Consider the following 21392-nt stretch of genomic DNA (forward strand, 5'->3'; position numbering starts at 1 on the left):
AGAATTCTTTATACCTTCTTGTAACGTCAACGAAAGAAGCAACCACAACGATGCCGTATGACTCGCATAATCCGCTCACAGTGGCACTACCTTACAACTTCATGAGCAGCAATGACTACCCAACTGAAGTTATGGCTAATAGATTTGTGGCGTGGAGATCTTTTATCAAAGAGTTGCTCAACTATTTTAAAGAATATGCAAGTGTTCAGGAGGAGATTGTACGTCAACAGGCGAGACTTCAGCAGGCAGTTGGGTCCACCGCAAGGTCAATAGCTACACCAGCTGCTGCCAACCACTCATCGAATATTGGTAACCAAGATTTAGAGGCTATTTCAAAGTCATTTTTGCCCATAGGGAATGGTTCAGTCCAAGATGTCCCAGATATTTTGTTCCACTATCATCAACAAAATGTTACCAACTCTTCCAAAACTCTCAAAGAGATTAACGCTATTATAATCCCAAAGTTGGAAGAGTTGAGAAAAGATTTACTCGTTAAGATCAAGGAGATAAAGAATTTACAAAATGATTTCAAAAACAATTTGAATAAAGAACTCAATGAGACCAAGTCATTGATTAGTCAGTACAACCAGGCGATTGAATGGGCAAACAAATTAGATACCAGTCACAATTCGCATCAAGCTGATGGTGAACAAGGAAAGTACGATCCATTCTTAGTGAAAACCAAATTGGACCGTCAGTTGAAAAGACAATTGGTGGAAGAAAATTACCTTTATGATGCTTATTCAAATTTACAAAATGCCGGGAAGCAATTGGAAAGTATTGTGGTGGCCGAGATTCAGAATTACTTGTCTCTGTTTCTCAAATTGATTAGAGAAGAAAATTTGACATTCTCTAATTACTTAGAGCCAAACATAATCAACGGGTTCTTGTCTAAAGAAACAAACTTTGAATGGAATGCGTTCATTGAAAGGAATCTACCATCCAATAATCTCAGTGTCAGTGCAGTGGGGAATCAAACTACATCTTCAGTCAAGAATGGTACATTTATCGATTTAGATATTCCCAAAAGACATCTTCAAGACTTTGTCGTACGTAATGCCGAATCAAACTTGAATGTTGCAGTGCGTGAAGGCTACTTGGAGCGTAGGTCCAAGTTTCTCAAGAATTATTCAAGTGCTTGGTACGTTTTGACATGTTCCTTTATTCATGAATTCAAATCCAATGATAGGAAGAAAGACCCTCATCCAGTGATGTCATTGCCTTTGGACTCTTGTACTGTTAGCGATCATTCAAAAGATGATGGCAAACCAAATGGGGTATACAAGTTCATTTTGACCTCGAAGCTGGCCAATGCATTGATGCACAAAACACATAAATGGGTTTTTAGGACAAATACCTACCAGGACATGATTGATTGGTTCAATGATATCAAAAAAATGACTAGCTTGCCCACTCCTATTGCAAGAGCTAGGACCTTGCCCAATAGACCAAAGAATGTTGTTTCTGCAGTAAAGGCTGAATCAAGGGCATCATCGATTCGCTCTCCAACAAGATCTTTAAGAACTGTCAACACCAACACATCAAATTTGCAAAAGACAAGTACTCGAAATTCGAACCGACCACTTTCACAAACAACGTCAAGTGCTAATGCAAACAGACTATCGTCCACTTTCTCCCTGAGAAACAACCAGTCTCCTAGATTGGCCAATATGATAAATAGCGATGGGACTATAATCACTCCTGTGGAAACTGATGACAATGTCAAGCGAAATCCCAGTTTAATGAGTCATTCAGGACAAGACCAGACGAGTCGGAATCAAACAATGCAGCTGCAACCAAACTATGTGCCACTACCACAAAGTCTGTATCAACAACAGATACAACAACAACAACAGCCACCTAGAAGTACACTGCCGATTATGAGATATCAACAACAACCTTACCAGTTGATACCTATGGAATCAGTTACTGGCGGCGGTAACCCTCAACAAGGTCAATTTGCAAATATTGGCACCCCATCAAGTAGTGTGCCGTATTACATTCCTGGTGGTGCTCAGCCACAGCAGTTTTATGATCCTGTGCAACAACAATACTACACAATCACTCCAGGTGCACCTGTAAGTCAACAACAATCACAAAATGGCCAACAAGTGGCACCGCAACCTCAATTTTTTCCCACATCTCCGCGCGGAGCACCTGTGCTGATTTTGAGTACTTCGCCTGCTGCGCAACCGTTTGGATCAGCTTACTTTTCGCAATTTGCTGGTGCCCCGATGCCGCAATCACAGCAGCAAGCCCAGCCACAAGCTCAATCCCAGCCACAATCACAGCAAGGTCAGCAGGCTAGCCAGAAGAATATACATCCAATGTATTTGAATGGTGATTTGAGCTCACCTGATGAGCGTACCAACGAAGGGACTCAAGGCGTTACTCAAACTGGTGACACATCTCTCCATCCAAACATTCAAAGAAACTTGTCAGCTGATGAGGTTTCTACGTTGAAAAGCGGCCCCATCGAGCAAGAGCAACGTTCGCAAATCAATGCTAACGGTGATATCAATATCATTGTGAGTGATGACAAGTAAAAGTAGAGCAAGTCTGTTTTGTAAAAGAATTATTTAATATAAATGCATTACTACACTATTTTCCTAAAACCACTTTACTCTTAAACGACAACACCCGAGTTGGAGGCAATACGGGGCCATAAGTCAGCACACTCTTTAGCAACTGGTCCAGTAATAGCAGAACCCTTCATTTCACCCTTTGGGTTAACAATGACACCGGCATTGTCTTCAAAGTACAAGTAAACACCATCTCTTCTTCTCCATGGCTTAGCTTGTCTGACAACGATAGCTGGCATAACCTTCTTTCTCAATTCTGGCTTACCCTTTTTAACGGTAGCCATGACCATATCACCAGCAGAAGCAGCTGGCAATCTGTTCAATCTGGCACCAGTACCTTTAACGGCCAAAACGTAAAGGTTTCTAGCACCTGAATTATCGGCACAGTTCATAACGGCACCAACTGGCAAAGCCAACTAAAAAGGAAATTTGTTAGTACGAAGTTGTTGTAGAATCGCTTTATCGCTTCAGATAACGGTATGAGTAAGTGGGGGGTTATAATGACAATAGTGTTGTACATAGCGTTCCGCGAAAGCTGTATCTTATGTTGTGACCTAACCCTTAACGAAAAGGCTCGTTGCTGATGCTTATCCATATCCCCATACAAGGCAATTCAACGTGAAGCGTTCGTCAAGCACTTTGTTACTTGGTGATCATTATATTCTCGATTCTGGCTGTCCAATTTTTGAAATGATTCTCTTAGGCTCTCTACCACACTCTGAAGGTAAAACTCGACGACGAGATGAAAAATGGGTCACATACTGACATACGGAATTTGTTTCCTGAAGCTCCTGATCCTGACATTCTTGATTATATAGATTATATTAAAGAGTTATAACTCTACCTAAAACTACCAAATCTGGTTATACTATTGGAAAATTTTTGTGCGAAGCCCACCCAAGCCAAGACGCTCTCAGCGCTGAAAAGTTACACAATTTTGTGTAACTAAAGAATTAGGTCAAAGCCATATATAGTCAGGTGACAAATTGTGACAGGAAAAAAAAGTGTCAAGTTGCGCTACCGGGTATAGGCATTGATTGAAAGTCGTTAGATCAAACCAATGAAATCACCAAAGCTGCTCCGAGTGAAGTAATGGGGCTTCACAGTTCCGCACACAGAGGTAAGAGTGAAAATCAAAGAAACCGATCTTACTCATCAAACGCTTCACTTTGTAAGTGCCGATATGAGCTTGTCAGTTGTCAAGACGGATAAATAATCATAGAGCATATATTGATAACGTAAGTGGATGAAAATCGCAAATCCGCAACAGAATATCTTATGTCCGCTCGTTGCTTGTGAGGCAGTCACAGCCATCTAATCTGAGCAATTTGTTTGCTTTTTAAGATGAGGCAACCTATAGTGTGCTTTCGGTATTTCTCAATATGGAAGTTTCCGCTCTTTGAAAATGCATCGGGGGTAAAAATCACTTTGCTTTTCGGGAAATGCGAAACCTAGATTATTAAGCAGGATCTGCACTTGCTTTGATCTACCTGAATTCTACATAGCAATCGTTCAAAATTTGAGAGCCAATGCCAAGCATGGTATCGGACGAGGTGCCCATTGTTCAGGAGCGATTATCTGCACTTGGATAAATGTGTCACTCAATTTGGCTTCTTCACAACTTGTAAAAATTATCGGTTGCTCTGAAATTCTTCGGTGAATTGAATTTCTTTTTGCAATAATCCGGCTTTGTGTAATTTACGCTATTTGTCATATAACGGTTTTCATCATTACCATTCATAGCCTCCAAGATCTTGTACACGAGGTATAAATAGGGACACATTTCCTTCCACTTGTATCAATTTCAACGGAAGTGAATCATATCACAACTACAAGAATAAAAGCAAAAAGAAAATGACTAAAGCAGTACCAGACAAGTTTCAAGGATTCGCAGTTTCCGACCCAAAGAATTGGAACAGACCAAAATTGGCATCATATGAGAGAAAACAAATCAATCCACACGATGTTGTTTTAAAGAATGAAGTCTGCGGCTTATGTTATTCAGATATTCACACATTGTCAGCTGGATGGCAACCATTGCAAAGAGACAACTTGGTTGTTGGTCATGAAATCATTGGTGAAGTCATTGCGGTTGGTGATGAAGTAACCGAATTCAAGGTTGGAGACCGTGTTGGAATTGGTGCGGCTTCTTCCTCATGTCGTAGCTGTCAAAGATGCGATTCTGACAATGAGCAATACTGCAAACAAGGTGCAGCCACATACAACTCCAAGGATGTCAGATCAAACAATTATGTCACCCAAGGTGGATACTCCTCGCACTCTATTGCTGATGAAAAGTTTGTATTTGCAATTCCAGAAGACTTGCCATCATCTTATGGTGCTCCACTCATGTGCGCTGGTATTACCGTGTTTTCTCCATTGATTAGAAACTTGGGATTAGATGCAAGGGGCAAGAATGTTGGTATTATTGGTATTGGAGGATTGGGTCACTTGGCTTTGCAATTTGCTAATGCTATGGGTGCCAATGTCACTGCATTCTCTAGATCCTCTTCCAAAAAGGAACAAGCTATGAAATTGGGTGCTCACGATTTCGTTGCAACTGGTGAAGACAAGACTTGGTACAAGAACTATGATGACCATTTTGACTTTATTTTGAACTGTGCTAGTGGAATTGATGGTTTGAACTTGTCTGAGTACTTGTCCACTTTGAAGGTTGACAAAAAGTTTGTCTCTGTTGGTTTACCACCAAGTGAAGACAAGTTCGAGGTTAGTCCCTTCACCTTTTTGCAACAGGGTGCTAGTTTTGGATCCTCTTTGTTGGGTTCCAAGACAGAAGTCAAGGAAATGTTGAATTTGGCTGCCAAACACAACGTCAGACCAATGATCGAAGAAGTGCCAATCAGTGAAGAAAACTGTGCAAAGGCATTGGACAGATGTCACGCTGGTGATGTGAGATATAGATTTGTTTTCACTGATTTCGACAAAGCATTCAAAGCTTAGATTTATAGAGTATATAGACAATAGAAATTAGTGTAACTAGCAAGGTGTAGTCTCTTGTGAGTAGACAAGGTTTGCGTAATAAAATGTACTCCCGAGCAGATATAAAAGGGGTATCCATACTCACAACATTCTATACATCTATCTAGGACAGTATAGCAAACCTGGGTTTTTGAACCAAGTCCCGTTTGGCTTCATTTATTCCGGCAGAGAATGATCTCGAATGTTTTCCAACACTACCGTCCGCACATTGGCCCGATTTGACCAAGTATTTATCCTTCTTTGTAGGTGTCACAAATGGTGGTAAGCCATTGAACCTATGGGCCGACTTGAATTCGTTTTCAAAATTGATAGGTTGGTAGAGCTCCTCTAGTTGTGTTGTTACTCCGTTACTGGTGATGTATCCTTTGAAGGAATTGATGCTCAAGTCTCTCAAGGGAGACCCATGGACTCTTCTACTGTACGTCAGTTTCGGCTGAAGGATGTTTTCTTGGTCATTGTGATTCAACTCATTGGAAGTGGGTGTACCGACGATTTCATGCGACCTGGTATCCACATTGTCCTCCCATATGGTAAATCCAAGTGTAGTAGCTGGTTTTGGCTTTTTGGGGGAAGGAGTACGAACCTCGGTGCTGGACCTTATAGGTGACTTATTCGTGTGTCTCCGACTTAACCCAAGGTTCTTCCTTTGTGGTGATAGTTGGTTCACATTGAATACTTTTGGTGAAAGAGCAGATCTCTTGGTGGGGGAAGGAGTGGAGGACATGGTTGGATCCAAGTGTGAAAGTTGCTGGTAGCAAGTGAATAATTGTTAGTCGTTGGGACGGAGTGTAAAGCCTTTGCTGAAAGAAATGCACTTTCAATATAAAGTTATTTTCCACAAAGGGGTGGTTTTGCTTTGTTTACCATATTTTTTTGTGAAACATTCCGAAAGCTGCAAAAATTGAGACGCGTCAAAGGGACAAAAGAGGCAAATAAATCTACATCTAAAGCAACCACAGCGAAGGGAGGACTATCTGTTTTACTGTTTATACAATCTACTTGGAACAAATGGCAACTTTGTCACCACCCCGTCCCTCAACTTTCCTCTGATTTCTATCTTGACTGGGGATCCAATCTTGGCTTTCTTGTCGATATAGGCTTGAGCAACGTTGCCCCCATTTGTAGGAGAAGGTGAGCCTGAAGTGATGTATCCGATTTCGGTTTTGCCATCTTCGCTGTAAATTTTATTCCCTTCTCTAGGGGATGGTCCTTTTGAAGTCAACCCTATTCTTCTATGTGTGGTTGACTTGTCCTTGATTTGACTCAAGATTTTAGCTGCACCATTAAAGCTTGAATCAGTCAATGCACGACGAGTTTTTGGAATCAACCAGGTCAATGATGCTTCAACTGGAGTTATGCCTTCTGTCAATTCATGTCCATACAAACACATACCTGCCTCCAACCTCAACGAGTCTCTTGCTGCCAATCCAATCGGCTTAGCAACATCGGGGTACTCGTTCACCAAAGTGTTGAAAAATCCCAAAGCTTCAGCTGCTTCGTCGGGGGTTGCTGATGGGATCGACAACTCAAACCCATCCTCTCCGGTGTAACCTGACCTTGCAAGGTGCACCGTAGCTGATATAGGGGCCAATTTAATAAACTTTGTCTGGCCAAAATAAATCTTGCTCAAATCTTCATTGGTAAATTTCTGTAAAAGCTCTTGCGCTTTTGGGCCCTGAATGGCTAATAAAGTTCCTTCAAATGTATTGTGTTGGACGTCATCAAATGCTTTCAATTCATCTTTGAGAAATTGGACATCTTTTTCCCTACACCCTGCATTTGTCACCATATAGTACTTGTCCTTTTCGTGTTTGGTTATGATACAATCGTCAATCACTCCACCCTCCTGGTTCAATAAAACCGATAAACTGGAACTATTCTCAGGGATCAAGTTCAAGTCGATTGGCGTTACTTTCTCTAAGAATGATTGTGCATCGGAACCACTTATATTGTGCTGCAACATGTGACTGACATCAAACAATCCTGCTTTGGATCTAACCCAATTATGCGAGTCTATGTGTGACTGAGATTCGTACAATACTGGCATTTCAAACCCAGCATAGGGAACCATCTTTCCCCCGAGTTTGACATGTGCCTCGTATAATGGGGTCTTCAAAAGAGTGCCAGTAGATGCAAGTCTCTTTTGAGTGTATTGTAGTGATCTGGTTAGCATTATGGGGAGTACTCTAGAGTCGAGGCAACTGGTATGGTGAGTGTATTTGGATTTTAATTTGTGGAGATGAAAAAACTATGGAGATCTCAGAAAACAGAGTCAATTACGGCTACACTTTGACTTCTTCTTCTGTTTTGTTTTTGTTTTGCACCCGGCATTCATTTCTCGATGAGAAATGTTCCATCCATTGGGCGTGATTGAGCAGCCACTACTAGCATCACCACGGATAATAACTCGATAGTCATTGCAATCATGTTGTAACCCAACCAAGACCACAATACTTTTCGTGACCTACTATGGTAGGCTTTATGGCTTTCTCCAGTGTGATATAGTGATGTAAGACTGGATTGTTTCAACACGGGATCTGTGTACAAATAACGCACCAATTTGAATGAATCGTAGATCCAGAGCAATGGCACAAGCACTCCAATCAACATTATTTTGAAACGACTCTTCCTTTCTTGCCTCCAGCATTCGCACAAGTTACATTCACACTTGGCATTTGTCTTCTCGGGATATATATCCACCGAGTACCCCAAACACTCCATTTTTCCACCAGATTCAATCATAGATTCAATCATAGATGTAATTGTGGGTGCTTGGTTAGATAGTTATCGCTGATCATATCAGCACACTTTTCTCCTTTTATATGCTTTTTTGCAAAAGGTCTCATGGATGATGAAAATTTCCATTTTGGGACGTGACAATGAGTGATGCCTGCTACATTGTGAATCTTCGTCTTTCAGTGCTAGTGATTTGTAGCAGGGCCGTTTACAGACTGAACTAGGAGCTCCTCAAGCTCCCACTGATTCATTCTTCACTTAGGCAATTTCCACTTTAGATGAATCATGTGGCTGCAAAGATCGAGTCAAGAAAAAAGAAAAAAATTGTTTGATATAACATTTCACAACAAAGTTTTATATAATACACTATATGGCAACACTAGATATTCCCCAGTTAGCAGCACTTTTACAGTCGACCAAAGTCAAAGACAAAAATGATGCTTTAACGCAACTTGAATTCATAACGACATCGCGATGGCGATTACCACTGAAACAATTACGAATTCTAGCCAATGCTATCTTCCGATTGCTAGAGTACGACTCACAACAATTCATAAGTAGCAAGTCCAATACACAGGCATCAGTAGCCTCTCGGTTGAATAGGGCGAGTTATTTTCTCAGACTATTAGTTGAGAAATCAATTGCAGATAAGCTAAACCTCAAGTATAAATTTTACCTAGAGATATGTTTCACCATAAAAAGTTTATTTTACGTCCAAAATCAGCCCTTGAGTCCATGCGCAATTGATTTTTCTTTGACCCTTTCTGGCATACTAGGGATTAATTATGTTAACGATCATCTAAGTGGAAAAGATTGGTTTGAACTTTATGCATTTCTCGTGAGCGCCGCCGAGCAATCATTGGACGATATAACACAACCCATGCAATATGGCGGTATTAATGAAAAAGTATTGATTGAAATCTGGGAAGCGTTGCAAAACATTCTCCAGTGTAATAGAGCAACCACTACACTTCAGTTATTTGAGAACGAAGCTTACTTCAGGATTTTGACGTTATTGAATAAGACAATAAGTGCATTCAAGAAAGAAAACCCAATTCACATCACTATTTTCAAAATTCTCAACAAGCTTATTGTCGTATTAGCCACTACCGATTTTAAATTTGTCAACAAATTGATTGAATTGGGTATCAAGTTGATGGTGGTGTGTAATAAGACACACTGGGAGAAACTTCAAGACCAATTTTTGATCTTCTTGAACTTACAAACTACTCATAATTTTATGAATTTACTGAAATTGCCCAAGCTTGTGGGAGATTCCGAGATTGAGCTATCGTTTCTCTCCGAAGATCCCATCGAATCACAAAGGAATGTCGAGAACAGTTCAGAACTACTTCACAATATTGAGTTACTCATTGTTGAGTTGCTAAATGATATCATCATGTTACCTTCCATTATATCCGGATCCATTGGCCCTTTCCATTGTAACAACAATCTTGATTGGTTCAATCTACGTTCGATACGCCTACACGGTATCGATGCCCGGTCTTGGTTGTTTATAACAGCAACCACAAAATTGCTCGAAACCTACTTTGCATTGAAAAACACTCCTCTGTTTTTGGAAGAGGTCAACAGACCAGTAAGAGCTCTGTACACGGATGCCAACTTCAACAATTTGGTTAGCTCATATAATATGATTGATTTTTGCAATTCGATGGTGCTGTATCGATCAACACCTGAATATCATAACTTGAGTTTGCTCTTGATGGTGTTTTATCTAGAGCTTGAACCGCTTCCTAAAAATGAGCAGGATAACCTGCTGCAAACTAATGACTTCCTTGGTGCCAGTGAGAAAACAAATACTTCATTCGACTTCACCATATCAGGTGTGAATGAAACACCAGATCTTTTAGAATTTTTGCAGAACATGCTGAATACAGTAGATTACCAATCGGGTCACTTCTGGTTGATATTGTTGGCGAGGTCTACTTTGTATAAAGTGAATTTTCAAGAGTTGCATGTGACAAAGAAGTATGATCATCTTCGACAGATTTTAAAGTTGGCATTATACGGTGTAAACAAACAACACAATTATTTTGCGTGCGATTTGGTTTCTCAGCTAGTGTTGCGACTTCATTGCAATCCCAACAAGATAGTTGATGACGCGGTCATCACTCAATTGGACTCGATTATTGATTTTCCCGGAGTAAACGGGCCATCCATCAATAATGAAAGTTTTGAATTCTGGTATGCAATCAACAAACTATCCATTGACCTCAATTTGGCTAAAAAAGATATCTTGGCTAGGAAGATCGATGAGTGGTTGTGTGAAAAATGGGACTTTTTTTTCGCGGCAGAACTGCATGTGTGTGTCTCTATTAATGAATTTGTATACTGGTTGTCTGGTTTCGTCCCTAAAACTTGTCACAAATCTAAGCGTCAAATTGCACCGGAGGACGTATTCAATACGCCGATGCGCTTGCAAATATCTCGGCAACAATTGGAGTCCTTTTTTGTATTACTGCACTTGATCGAGGAAGACAATGGATCAACGCATGGTCCCACTCCGATAACTCCTCAGACGAATTTCAATTTTTGGAATAAAATTGCTGCTACATTCGGGAAGTTGAACACTGCTCCCATATCTTACGAAAAGCTTTTCAGTTGGATGATTACCCTACTGAAAATATCACTGAGATTGTCTGGCTTTTTGGGCAAGCATGAGCTTTGGGACACATTAAACTATCAAATTACAGTCGGACTTGAAGCATTTTCGACGTTTAACATTACAGTTGATACTGCTTTGAACATCATGCGCATGACCGTTGACTACTCATCAGAGAATGTAGCCACTGATTTCGACTTCCTTTCTAAGGTTCCTTTCGAAAAACTTCTCCGATCCGTTGTGTCGAGTTTGCAATCACGAAACAAACGAGCCAAAAGGCCATTAGATGACGAGGACATTGAATTTTCCGAAGTCAGAGAAAGTAGCGTCACCCCGGCATCATCTTCACTAGAAGCCAATAGCTCTGTTGGGTTTGATTCCTCACCTATATTTGACTTGATGAGGTTCAAAGTTTTACAATTGCGTGTGTCAGGTAAAGACGACATGGAAGTTTTATCACATTTGCTCTCATTTATTGAACAATTTGGTAGTGAAGCTTTCCTACTGGCTTTGCTGTTCATAATTGGCAACCAAGTACCAAAGATCGAACTTGTTGGTCATAAACAGCCCTTGATACGATTGTTACGACTGTTGGGTGACCGAGTTCTTTCTGATCAGGTATTCGAAAGAAACGAGACGGTTTTGGTTATCGTGTCACGCATTCTCTCGTGTTTGATTCCGTTGCTTTCCACGTCAACGGATGACGCATTGTACAGAGACTGCTTTGATATTGTACAGTGGCTTTACGCATTGGGAAGCAAAAATTACATCACCACCGAGACTGCGTTTCAAGAATATGTTAAATTTTTAATCGTATTCATGCAGCACAATGACGAAAGGTTACTCTCGCATACTATGATAATGGAGGAACTTTATCTAAAATTTTCCAAATCAACCAACCATATAAAATCAAGGCTAGTCGGCGACTTCTCCAAATTTGTTCAAAATCGTGATACTTCAAAACAAATGGAAATATACTCACACTTGTTTGAGTATTTTGTAACGCCGCAGTCTTCGGTGGAACGTGCGGCTTCGTATGTGTTTTTCTTCTCCCACTTGGCTGCATCTTCACCAACTATTTTGAGATTGGCGTTGTTTAATCTAACAGAATGTTCAAAGTTTGCATTTTTTGTTCCTTACTTGAAACAAGGATTCGAAGAGCTTTGTTTGAGGTACAACCTTTCAAGTCTGCGTGAGCTTTTTGGAACTGTAAAGTTGGACTTGCTTCGGAGATGGTGGTTTTTTGAATCGATAAACTTGTTTCCGTTTACCTTGTTTAACTATGACACTTTGTCAGTATTTCTTGGTGAGAACTATCGCGAAATTACGGCGGTTGTTGTTTCAACAGATACGAAAGCAGAGACTGATTTCAGGACATCGGACCGTTCAGCAGAACTTTTGTCGGCAATTGCGAGTGTAAAGAATATTGCCCCAGCTGCACTAGTCAGTGAAAGCTTGTCATTGATTATCCCATTGTCTTACACCAGAGACGGAATTAAGAATCGTTGTTTCGAAATCTTGATGGACTATATGGGAAAATTCAAGCTGGTGGCGAAAACTCAACTTCCAGTAATAATTTTGGAGATTTTAAAGAGACTTGATGTTTCGGATGAGGCCGAAATCACGAAACTTCTTCCAAGACCCGAAGCCGTATCGCAGTTGATATATCAAAAATCTAGAGTGTTAAGCAATACCACCGACATTATAGTACCAGTGCATCCGGGTCTAGAGTTGATCAATAAAATGGTGGAAAAATACCATACAGAAAAGTCCTTTTTTTGGTCAACAGCTACGGTCTACTTTTTGATTCGAAGAGTAGGAATGTCATTGTTTCGAGAGCGTGATCTGGATCAGTTATTGTTTGAGTTACGACGAATCAAGTTGATATTAATACTTGGTGGAAAAAATGCTTTCTCGGTGGACATATTTGACTTGATTGTGAAAACTTTGGCACCATTAATCGACAATGAGGTTCTATCTCATGAGGTGTTTGCCATTGTTTCCGCGTTTAATGACACATTTCATATTTGTTCCGAGCAACCCAGAAGTCGGAACCCGATGCTACCACTACTCAATGCGCTATTGAGCAATCGTCATAAGGATGGCGAATCATATGATAAGCTTGTTGATAAGCTTAGCATATATGCGAAGGGCCTACAGGGACTGGATAAAATAACACATGAGAAAAAAGTTATGGCAGCCGCTATTAAACGATTGAGTGGTGAACAAGCATCATTACAAATCGCCGACATTGAAGGTGTTTTGAACGAAAAAGCGAGTTTTGATGTTATTGCTCTTGTATCCAAGACTTTTCCATGTGTAGCCGATCCCGAAGTGTTTTCAGCTAAAACTAGAATGTTGAAGAATATACTTGCGTTGAGTAACGATCAATTGTCACAGCTAGCCGATGAGTTCAAGCTATGGGTATCAAAGTGCTTTTCTAAATACTACTTCAAAACCAAATCGTCAAACTTGTTGGATTTACTTCACACAGAAGAATACAAAGGTCCATACGAGCGCGACTTGAAGCTGGACCTGTCATTCTTTGACGTTGTCATGAGGGAGCTTGTTGAGTACTCTAAAAAGGGTAACTACGATGAAGCTGCATCCGCAGAGTCAGTTTTGGGCGTGTTTTTTAATTTGAAGGAGGAGAATCAGGCTTTGCTATCGCACATAGTGGATGTTCAGCCAATTTACAATTCAATGTCAGGATACATTCGGCCATTAAAATTTCAGGCGTGTGTATTGCTCAATGATGAACCAGATGATAGTATAGCTCACTCTTCACTTTCCAACATAATCGACACTCTCGACTCATTTTTGGATTCAAATCAAGATAGTTGGAGTTCCAAGATTTATTTGGCGATTCTCAAAGAGGTAGCCGCATTTACGATTATTGGATCTATTATGAGCGTATTTGTGATAAAGGTCCCTGTATTTGCCTCAGAGACAATTTCACCCTTGGTTTGCTTTTACCTCAGCCTTGCAAAATCCAAAGGGGAAGAAACCGTGATTGCTTTGTTGAATCGTTTTGCAAATTTGAAATATCATGGAAATGATGCAACCAGAGTTTTTGTGGGCATCTTGTTGGGTATACGGCTCGCATCGAAAATTTTCAATAATCCTTTCTTTGCTAATGTGTATCAAAAGGTGGATATACTCAAGTACTATGAGCTAGCTTCAATGAGTAAAATGCACAAATCAGCATTGATGCTTTTCGAAGATGCGTTTTTTGACCAAGTAACACCGGTATCACTTGAGAGCCAATATCTGACATTGCAAAAGGTATACGAGGGCTTAGATGATGTGGATTTGATTTATGGTCTTCCCGAGAATACAAGCTTAGACCATTACTTGACTCTGAAATTCCAAGTTGGTGCTTCTAATATTCAATTCCAGTACAGCAGTGGATACTTGGATTCCAGCTTGAAATTGAATGCACCCCTTTTGGACAACTTTACAACAATGATGACAAGCGCTGGCATGTTGGGGATTTCACTGATAATTAGCAAAACCATGAATCAATCTGTCACCGAGAACGAAACTTACGAGTGGAACTGGAAATTATCAAAGTGGGATCAACCCATACCTACAGAGGAACAAAATGAACACCAGCTGATATATAAAGTATTAAAACAGGTGCATGACTTTCCACAAAATGGAGAACATGTTTGTCGCCAATCGCTTTTGCGACTAATGGATATGCATACAAGGGGCGACTCAATGAGTGTAAAGGACGTACGAACAAACTTTATGGGTTGGTTAAAATCGTTAGCTGCAGTGACCGCCATCGAAGATACAGTTTGTGGTACTTCATTTTCAACTTCAGACGAGGAGTTTCCTGACTTTGCAAAATATGAGAATATACTTTTGGCAAAGCAAACAAGTTTTCAAATATTGGCTGAGCACCCTCCTTCCCACACTCCTAGTGATCTGCTTTGGTCATTGTCTTTGAGAGAATTGGTTTTATACAACAATCTTGCTCGGGTGAACAATGAGCAACAAAAGATGATTTCATCTACGGTGTTGATCGACAATATCTGTAACAAGTTGCAGAATTCACAACATGCATTGTACCAGAACTTGTCACATTTATCGCTGTTCCAACTAGCACAGTGCATGTGGAAACAGGGTGTAACCAACGTTCCTGTTTTGATATTGAAAGAGTTGTACAATGCTGGTGGGGTCGATATTTACGATCAGGAATCAAAGGTGGATAAGTTCATGATTAAAGCAATAATGATAGAGTGGATGTCGGAATCGCGTCTAGAGTTGTCGTCAACTTTAATGGAGAACCACGTACTACCAACAGCGGAAAGGGCCTTGAGATTGGATGATCAAGTACAGCAGTCAAAAATATTTCGATTGTTGGCACAATTTTGTGATACCCAGTGCAAATCAAAGTCATTAAGTGAACAAATTGAAATATTGGAGAAACGTGTTCAGGAAAAGGAAACCGAGATTGGGGAATTGAAAAGTCACTATAGCTCTTCGCAACTTTCTTCTGAAGAAAAACGATCAATCAATAAGTTCTATTCCAAGTTGAAAGTACAATACAAAGCAGAGTGTATGGATTTAGATTATGCTAGGGCGAGCAGGAAACAATTTGCAGTAAAAGCGATTGAGTACTATTTACATGCCATGTGTGTGAATGACTTCTTGGAGGAGGATATGGACAAATTTTGTGCCTTGTGGTTGGAACAATCCACCGATGATGATCTTAATGATGTCATAGGACCGAAGCTTCTATCATTACCCACGCATAAGTTATTGAGCTGGTGTGCTCAATTGATTTCGCGGTTGACAAAAGAAATAACGAGTTTCCAAACTCTTTTGAAGCAGTTAATCTTGCTAATGTGTGTTGACCACCCGTACCATACATTGCATTTGTTGTATTCTTTAAAGAAACATAAGCAGTTGGCACAGAAGGATGCTAACCCTTTGCTTGTGTCTAAGGCGATTGCAGCAGAAGCATTGTGGCGGGAATTAATGAATCAGAGTTTTGATTTTGTACATGGAACGTTGAGAAAAATTGAGACATTCAATGATGAGTGCATCAGATTGGCCGAGTTTAAGGTGTCAAGAGGCAAAATATTCAGTTTGGAAAAGCTACCGCCTGATTACTCTTCATTTTGGTTACATAATTTGCCACAAATTCCTCCTCCTACAAAATCTCTCAAAGTTGACAAATCGAAATCCTACCAGGACATCCCTGTTATAACCAAAATTGAAAAGAAAATCTCAGTTGCATCTACTGGCTTAAGTTTGCCCAAGATTGTCAAATTCATTCTTTCGGATGGATCAACACATGTGATGTTGATGAAACATGGAACAGATGATCTTCGCCAAGACTCGATTATGGAACAGGTGTTTGACAAAGTTCAAAATATATTTGCAAGAGATAGGGAGTGTAGCAAAAGGAGACTAGCCATCAGGACGTACAATGCTGTGCCTCTTGGTCCGCGATCGGGCGTGATTGAATTTGTTCCGAATTCAACATCATTTATGGACGCAATTCTGTCATATCATGCCAAGAACGACAAAATGAAACTTGAAAAGGCTCGAGATATAATGCGGCAATGCCAGAATCAAGATAAAATTGAGCGACTCCATGAGTATCAAAAAATTGAGGCAAAAATTAAGCCTGTTTTGCATATATTCTTCCAAGATTGCTTCCCCACCCCAGACCAATGGTTTGAGAGCAGAGTCAAATACACGCACGGTGTTGCAACATCATCTATAGTTGGTCACATTTTGGGTCTAGGTGATAGGCATTGCAACAATATCCTACTTGATAAACAAAACGGAGAACCGATACACATTGACCTTGGTGTAGCATTTGACCAGGGGAAACATTTGGCTATTCCAGAAACTGTTCCTTTTAGGTTAACTCGAGACATAGTTGATGGTTTTGGAGTAACTGGAGTGGATGGTGTGTTTCGGAAGTCTTGTCAGCATACTATGAGAGTTTTAAGGGAGAACAGAGATCACATCATCTCCATTTTAGATGTGCTAAGATGGGATCCATTATACTCATGGACATTGTCACCAATCAGAAAGAAGCGATTACAAGAGGAGGAGGCTAGACTGGGAATACAACCAGAGCAAGATGGTTCAGATGCGGGGCGAGCAGTGCTAGCTGTGTCTGACAAGTTAGTTGCTAGTAGCTTAAGTACCGAGGCAGTAGTGCGTGAGTTGATACAAGAGGCGACAAGTCCTCAAAATTTGTCGTTGTTGTATTTTGGGTGGTGCCCTTTTTACTAGAGTTAAACGAGGGAGTTATTCTGGCAGCATGTTCAATAATATTAAATAGATAGGTGATAATCAGCCCCGTGAGTTAACTAGGTAAGGTTTTCGTTTTGTTATGGAATACTCGTAAAGGCAATGTCGGGAATACAAAGTAGCTATTGAAGTGATTGGAAACTCCAGAAAAGCAACTATACCAACCAAACAATGCACTGATCACAATCAAAACACCACCACCTCGGATACAGCGAACGCTTTGTCTCATAAAGCCAGCTGCGAGTAAAAAGAATCCAAAGTCCAAAGTGAAAAACAATAAAACAAATGGCCATGTTGACTTGAGTGTACAAAGCAACATCATAAATGTGAAAATACCCCAACCAAGCATGAAAAACCCTGCTGCGTTACCAAATTCAGCAGTATCAGCACCTCCATAGGCTTGTATTATACCGAAAGTGGGGATGAATATAGCTCCAAATGACATCCAAAAGCTCCCATAGCTAACAAATGCTGTTGCAGCAAAGGTATTACCAATGAAAAGTTCACAAAGACCAGCCATGAATTGCACCACTCCTCCGTAGAATACTGCTGCACCTAAAACCGCATTCAACGTAGTAATACCCATTGCTCGAGCCAAGATCAATCCAGCAGCAAAAGCAGTCAATGCAAACGCAGCCAATCCAACTGCCGATGCATTTCCCCATTTATGCTGAGGCCAAGCACTGTATCCCGGGTTGAACTCACCCTCGGATGGTCTTTTTAAATCTCTTCTGAGTACCTTTTGATTGTTTATAACTGTCCGTTCATCGTCTGAAACTAATGTTGAATGCATGCTCGTTTGAGGCACAAACTGTGGGTTAGATGGCCCAGCTTCCACTGGAGTGAGAGGCGTTGGTTCATTGTTTCCTTCTACTGACACCATTTATAAAAGATGATCAATTTTAACATTGATTTTTTGCTTACTCGGAGAGAATCGAGTCCATTATATGTGGATGTCATGATTGAGATAGTAGTTTCCTCAAAGTCATTTGAGGTGATGCAGTATCATGCGGCAACATTAGCTGAGCAATCTATTAAAAGTCAGCTTCCGTTTCCCTTTCGGCAGCACGCTCGCGTGCAGATGATAAATGTAAAATCGGTAGCACATAACAATTTCTCGATTTTTGTGTCGTGGTTTTTTTTTGCAACACCAACACTAGCCCCCTTGTGGGTACAACTTCATCGAGGGATTTTTCACGAGCAAACTAACTATCAGACATCCTCGTAAAGAACTTTTTATCCTCATTTTAGGTGTTATTCTAGTCGCTCCAATTCTTTACCAAGAATTTAGTAGTAAAATTGGACAAAAACTCCATCAAAATAGGCCTTAGAGAAAGTCAAGTCGTGCCTTTCGAGATGAATCATAAGTCCTGAAAAAAAAAATAACACGCAAGTCTTTTTTTGAATGACTATACTTCTACTACTACCTCCCATCATATATATATATTTTTTGGGAAGTTATAATATTTCGTTATCTGTGGTGTCAGGTTAACTGCATATAAGCTCATTTTTGCAAAATCTTGAAAATTAATTCAAACTACAAGTTCCCAATTTCTGTTTCTTTTTTTTTTTTTTTTTTTTTTTTTTTTTTTTTTTGACACATCAAAGGTTCCTTTTCAATAGGCGCTCATTTACGTGTCAACCCCACCATACACAATTTTTAATGTACTGGCCATATGAATAGTTTTAGAGCCGAAGAGGAGCTACCCCTACAAGGCAGTATTGTACAAATCCCATTGATAATAGAAAATGAGGCAACATCGACAACACTTTCGAAAAGTTGGATTTGGGTTCATGTTACTAAAGCTGATTACGAACCCAGCGACGACCCCAACTTCATCAACATTTCACTAGTTGCAATTTGGCAAGAGGGATACTATCATGCAACGATCACCAAGCAGAACATTTACGGCATTTTCGACAATTTGTCATCAACAAAAATCAAAGTCAGTCGCGACAAGGCGTACGATGTGTTTACGGATTTGTTTCCACTAGATTTAGAGACCTTTTTGGAAAGTGGAAATAAAGTTGGAGTGCACACACTGCTTTTAATCGGTGCAAAGATACGTGTACTGGAAAGTCGTTTCAGGAAAGGTGAAGGCCTCAATACAGACACCTTGCAGATACAAATCAAAAGTAGCGGAACGTTCAACCCAACAATTGGAAAGTTTGACATGCAGTCAGTGGATTTTGAGACGTCGGAAAATTTGAAAAATGAGGGTAATTTATTCAATTGGATGGAGTTGCTTTACTACCAAAGGCAAGAAGTCACCAGAAGATATATTCAAGATAAGGCAGAGAAAGAACGACTACAAACAGATAATAATCTTTTGCAACAAGCAATGGAACAAACAAAGATTGATTTCGAAGATATCAGAGTAGATATGGAATCCAAATTTTATCAAGAAATGAACTTGAAGAAGGATGTCATATACGAATTGGCAAGAAATGATCTACCAAAAACTGAGTTGCTTGGGTTGAATGCCAATTTCTTGAATAATGCCATGGTTCAAAACAATGGGAAAGGTGTAACCAATCCAAAAGAAAGGTATAATCGGAGAAAGCGGTCCAAGAAAATGAAGGCAGTCAGTTCGAAGAAACAGAAAATGAATACGAGAAAAGTCGATAGTGAGGATGATTTTGAAGAATACAAAGATGACACTGATTTTACTGATGTTGATGAAATCGATGAAAATTATGGACATTTGGCATACACCAAGGTCAAAAAAGAGCCGAGACTCAAACATGCATCGAAATCTCATGATGGAGAGAATGGTTCTTGGTTGAATGTAAAGGGAGAGACAGGAGTGAAGAAAGAACCCGTGGTGAAGATAGAGCCGGAAGTAGGTTCAGGGGTGGATCCTTCCGATAATGGTTCCGATTTTGGTTTTCGTCCCGAACGTGAGCGCATTACGCTAACTGCGCCTAGATCTCCTGAATTGAAGGATGATTCAAATTCTGTAAGAGTAAAACCAGATCCGTATCCTAACAGTACACCATTTAACCCAGACGCCTTTTCATTACGAAACGAAGATTCTCAAGATACCTTGAAAGTAGAGAGTCTATTAAGGCGATCTCGAAATCCTTCGTTGAACTTGGAGACTGATCGTGAAGTGTTCAACAATGTTACGCGTGTTGAATCGCAACAAGGAGATGAAGGTGGTGAAGAAGACGTAGAGGAAGAAAAAGAAAGCAACGAAGAAAAGGATGGCGAAAAAGGAAATCAAGATGGTGAATATCAAACTGAATATAGCTTTGATGAAAGTGATGATTCTGACGGGACATCGGGTCAAGATGATGAGCTCAAGGACAAGGGCAGGAATGAGGATAAGGATGAGAAGGTGACTCGAACTGGTGAAAAAGGCAACAATTTAGAGAATGAAAACTTTGAAGACTCATTCATTGAAGATAGCCTTGACAAGAGTGTTTTCGAATCTAAACCAGACGCAAACAATTCATTTCAAGATAGAACCGACTATTCAGAAAAAGAACCAAAAGCAAAGAGTGAACGAAATCTTCCACCCACCAACCAACGAGCGAGAAGTCAAGCAGAGGTGGAGACAGATTATAGTAATGCAGATGATGATGATTATGATGATGATGATGATTAATTGAACAACCATTTATGACTTTTACGAGATTAATTATTTATGACATGATTGTAATATAATGATGACAACGTAAGCGTAGAAAGTGGTGACGTATTCACACATCCGCATTTCTTACATGAACCCTCGAAACTTCGTAAAGGGCGCAGATCATACATTCTGAATATGAAATGAAAAAAACCTCTGAAAATAACCGCAAGAACCCAAAACGTATCCGAAACTCCTACTGCGCAAAGTGAAGGAGCGATGCAGCTGGCACAGTGCAATCGAAAATTTTTTCCCACGAAACCGTTTCTTTACTTAGACTATTTTATAAAATACAATTGTGCGGTGGATCATATGCATTTATCGCGGAACTTCTCGGTATATCGCAATGGCTTACATAATACAGCCTACAAAAAAATCGCAAAGCTCTGAATGAGCAGAAACGTGGATTAATTCATAGTGTTTACATACTCTATTCATCTACCATATCTATTGAAGAATACTGGTCATGTAGAAACTTGATTAGGATGGAAGTATCTCTTTCTATATGCAATTCAGTTGGTAGCGGCATAACCA

General features: G+C 40.1%; 8 protein-coding genes across 8 annotated transcripts; 4 read left to right on the forward strand and 4 right to left on the reverse strand. All coding sequences in view use genetic code 12, as the record gives it.

Annotated features, from left to right (window-relative positions):
• Nucleotides 1-50: 50 nt before the first annotated feature.
• On the forward strand, nt 51-2546 carry SLM2 (phosphatidylinositol 4,5-bisphosphate-binding protein; the record flags this gene model as incomplete). Its single annotated transcript, XM_036807712.1, has 1 exon — nt 51-2546. One exon carries the CDS (start codon nt 51-53, stop codon nt 2544-2546), a length of 2496 nt encoding a protein of 831 aa, XP_036662947.1.
• Nucleotides 2547-2626: 80 nt separating this feature from the next.
• RPL23A (60S ribosomal protein uL14) lies at nt 2627-3386 on the reverse strand (the record flags this gene model as incomplete). Its single annotated transcript, XM_036807723.1, has 2 exons — nt 2627-2998; nt 3345-3386. 2 exons carry the CDS (start codon nt 3384-3386, stop codon nt 2627-2629), a joined length of 414 nt encoding a protein of 137 aa, XP_036662948.1.
• Nucleotides 3387-4436: 1050 nt separating this feature from the next.
• On the forward strand, nt 4437-5543 carry CPAR2_601840 (NAD(P)-dependent alcohol dehydrogenase; the record flags this gene model as incomplete). The annotated part of the gene is made up of 1 exon (XM_036807734.1): nt 4437-5543. The coding sequence occupies one exon, from the start codon at nt 4437-4439 to the stop codon at nt 5541-5543; it is 1107 nt and encodes a 368-aa protein (XP_036662949.1).
• Nucleotides 5544-5685: 142 nt separating this feature from the next.
• On the reverse strand, nt 5686-6306 carry CPAR2_601850 (uncharacterized protein; the record flags this gene model as incomplete). The annotated part of the gene is made up of 1 exon (XM_036807745.1): nt 5686-6306. One exon carries the CDS (start codon nt 6304-6306, stop codon nt 5686-5688), a length of 621 nt encoding a protein of 206 aa, XP_036662950.1.
• A 255-nt stretch (nt 6307-6561) lies between these two features.
• On the reverse strand, nt 6562-7755 carry CPAR2_601860 (uncharacterized protein; the record flags this gene model as incomplete). The annotated part of the gene is made up of 1 exon (XM_036807756.1): nt 6562-7755. One exon carries the CDS (start codon nt 7753-7755, stop codon nt 6562-6564), a length of 1194 nt encoding a protein of 397 aa, XP_036662951.1.
• Nucleotides 7756-8688: 933 nt separating this feature from the next.
• Nucleotides 8689-17205, forward strand: TEL1 (DNA-binding protein kinase; the record flags this gene model as incomplete). Its single annotated transcript, XM_036807768.1, has 1 exon — nt 8689-17205. The coding sequence occupies one exon, from the start codon at nt 8689-8691 to the stop codon at nt 17203-17205; it is 8517 nt and encodes a 2838-aa protein (XP_036662952.1).
• A 73-nt stretch (nt 17206-17278) lies between these two features.
• CPAR2_601880 (acetate uptake transporter family protein) lies at nt 17279-18106 on the reverse strand (the record flags this gene model as incomplete). Its single annotated transcript, XM_036807779.1, has 1 exon — nt 17279-18106. The coding sequence occupies one exon, from the start codon at nt 18104-18106 to the stop codon at nt 17279-17281; it is 828 nt and encodes a 275-aa protein (XP_036662953.1).
• Nucleotides 18107-18899: 793 nt separating this feature from the next.
• CPAR2_601890 (uncharacterized protein) lies at nt 18900-20834 on the forward strand (the record flags this gene model as incomplete). The annotated part of the gene is made up of 1 exon (XM_036807790.1): nt 18900-20834. The coding sequence occupies one exon, from the start codon at nt 18900-18902 to the stop codon at nt 20832-20834; it is 1935 nt and encodes a 644-aa protein (XP_036662954.1).
• Between the last annotated feature and the right edge of the window lie 558 nt (nt 20835-21392).

This window comes from Candida parapsilosis, contig 005504, assembly GCF_000182765.1.
Source record: "Candida parapsilosis strain CDC317 annotated contig 005504".
NCBI classification, from domain to species: Eukaryota; Fungi; Ascomycota; class Pichiomycetes; order Serinales; family Debaryomycetaceae; genus Lodderomyces; species Lodderomyces parapsilosis.